Raw genomic sequence first — 1,141 nt, 5'->3', positions numbered from 1 at the left:
TGAGAGGCCTGTCCCCCTGAGCTAACATGGATGGGAGGGGACTGTGTGCAGTCCCAGTTTCCAAGTAAAATGAAGACTGATGCCTTTGAAGGCAATTGTGGAACTTCTCACTGGTGGCCCCTGAGAGGCTTTCTCATGAAGCACAGCAATTTCTGTGCTTTATAGACATTTTTACCAATAAATTCTGAAAGACCTATGAATAAATGGTACTGAATACTTTTTATTTTAAAGCCACAGTTTCCTTGTCTTAAGTAAAACCAAGATGATTAAGTGATTATTTCACATTGTTTTCTGTTTTTTTTTAATTAGCAGCTTCAAATATTACAACAATGAAAGTGGAATAAGTGTTTATTTTGTATTAATAAAAATGAATTTTGACAAAAAAATTAAATGAAGAGGAACAAAGACATGAACAAAGTGCTGGTCAAGGAAAGAAAAAATGTGTATGATCAATGATTTTAAGTTCTTAATGACTTCAACTTTCAGATGATCAAAAAAGTGAGACATTGTAATCAAGGAATAGCATAATATTAATAAATATTCTGGATATGTTACTTTTATTAGATATTAACAAGGATATCCTGGGTGATAAAAACTGTTAGTATACTCAGTTGTGAGCTACAAGGGTGGAGACTCAAATCCACCTGTAGACAACATAGAAGAAATGTTTGGTGATTTACTACTTAAAAATTCAGGCATAGAAAACCTTATTGAGCACAGCTCTACTCTGATACATAAAGTGTCACCATGAGTCAGAATCAACTTGGCATCAACTGGTATTAGAAAGGACATGGCCTCGATCATTGATTCTTAAGTAATTTGAGAATACAAAATTATCCATTGTGTGTCATTTTCTAACAATTCCAATATATTTAGCTTCCCTGAACCCTTAGAATTCATTCTTTACTACTATATCAAAATGACTTTAATATATTAACTCTTTTTTTTAAAGCTTTTTTTTTAAAGTTTTTATTCTAAGTTGAGTGAAGGTTTACAGACTCAGCTTTACATCCACCAAATTCCTTGCTTTGTTTCATCTCAATTATTACCATCCCCTCCCTGCAACAAGTCATTCTAGTACCTCCTTGTAACTCCCCATTTACATCTTATATTTCACAAATGAACAAAGCCAAAATATTTG

At 32.8% G+C, this 1,141-nt stretch overlaps 1 protein-coding gene across 1 annotated transcript in view; it reads left to right on the top strand.

Moving 5' to 3' along the window:
• LOC102825043 (mesoderm-specific transcript homolog protein-like) overlaps nucleotides 1–1,078 on the top strand; it is a 2,927-nt gene extending 1,849 nt beyond the window's left edge. Inside the window, exon 2 of the mRNA XM_006872317.1 lies at nucleotides 980–1,078. Within this exon, the coding sequence (XP_006872379.1) occupies nucleotides 980–1,078 (99 nt within the window). The remainder of the gene's footprint in view (nucleotides 1–979) is intronic.
• The last annotated feature ends 63 nt before the right edge of the window (nucleotides 1,079–1,141 follow it).

The sequence above is a fragment of the Chrysochloris asiatica genome, unplaced genomic scaffold, assembly GCF_000296735.1.
Source record: "Chrysochloris asiatica unplaced genomic scaffold, ChrAsi1.0 scaffold00193, whole genome shotgun sequence".
NCBI classification, from domain to species: Eukaryota; Metazoa; Chordata; class Mammalia; order Afrosoricida; family Chrysochloridae; genus Chrysochloris; species Chrysochloris asiatica.
This window is presented reverse-complemented; position numbering and strand designations above follow the sequence as displayed.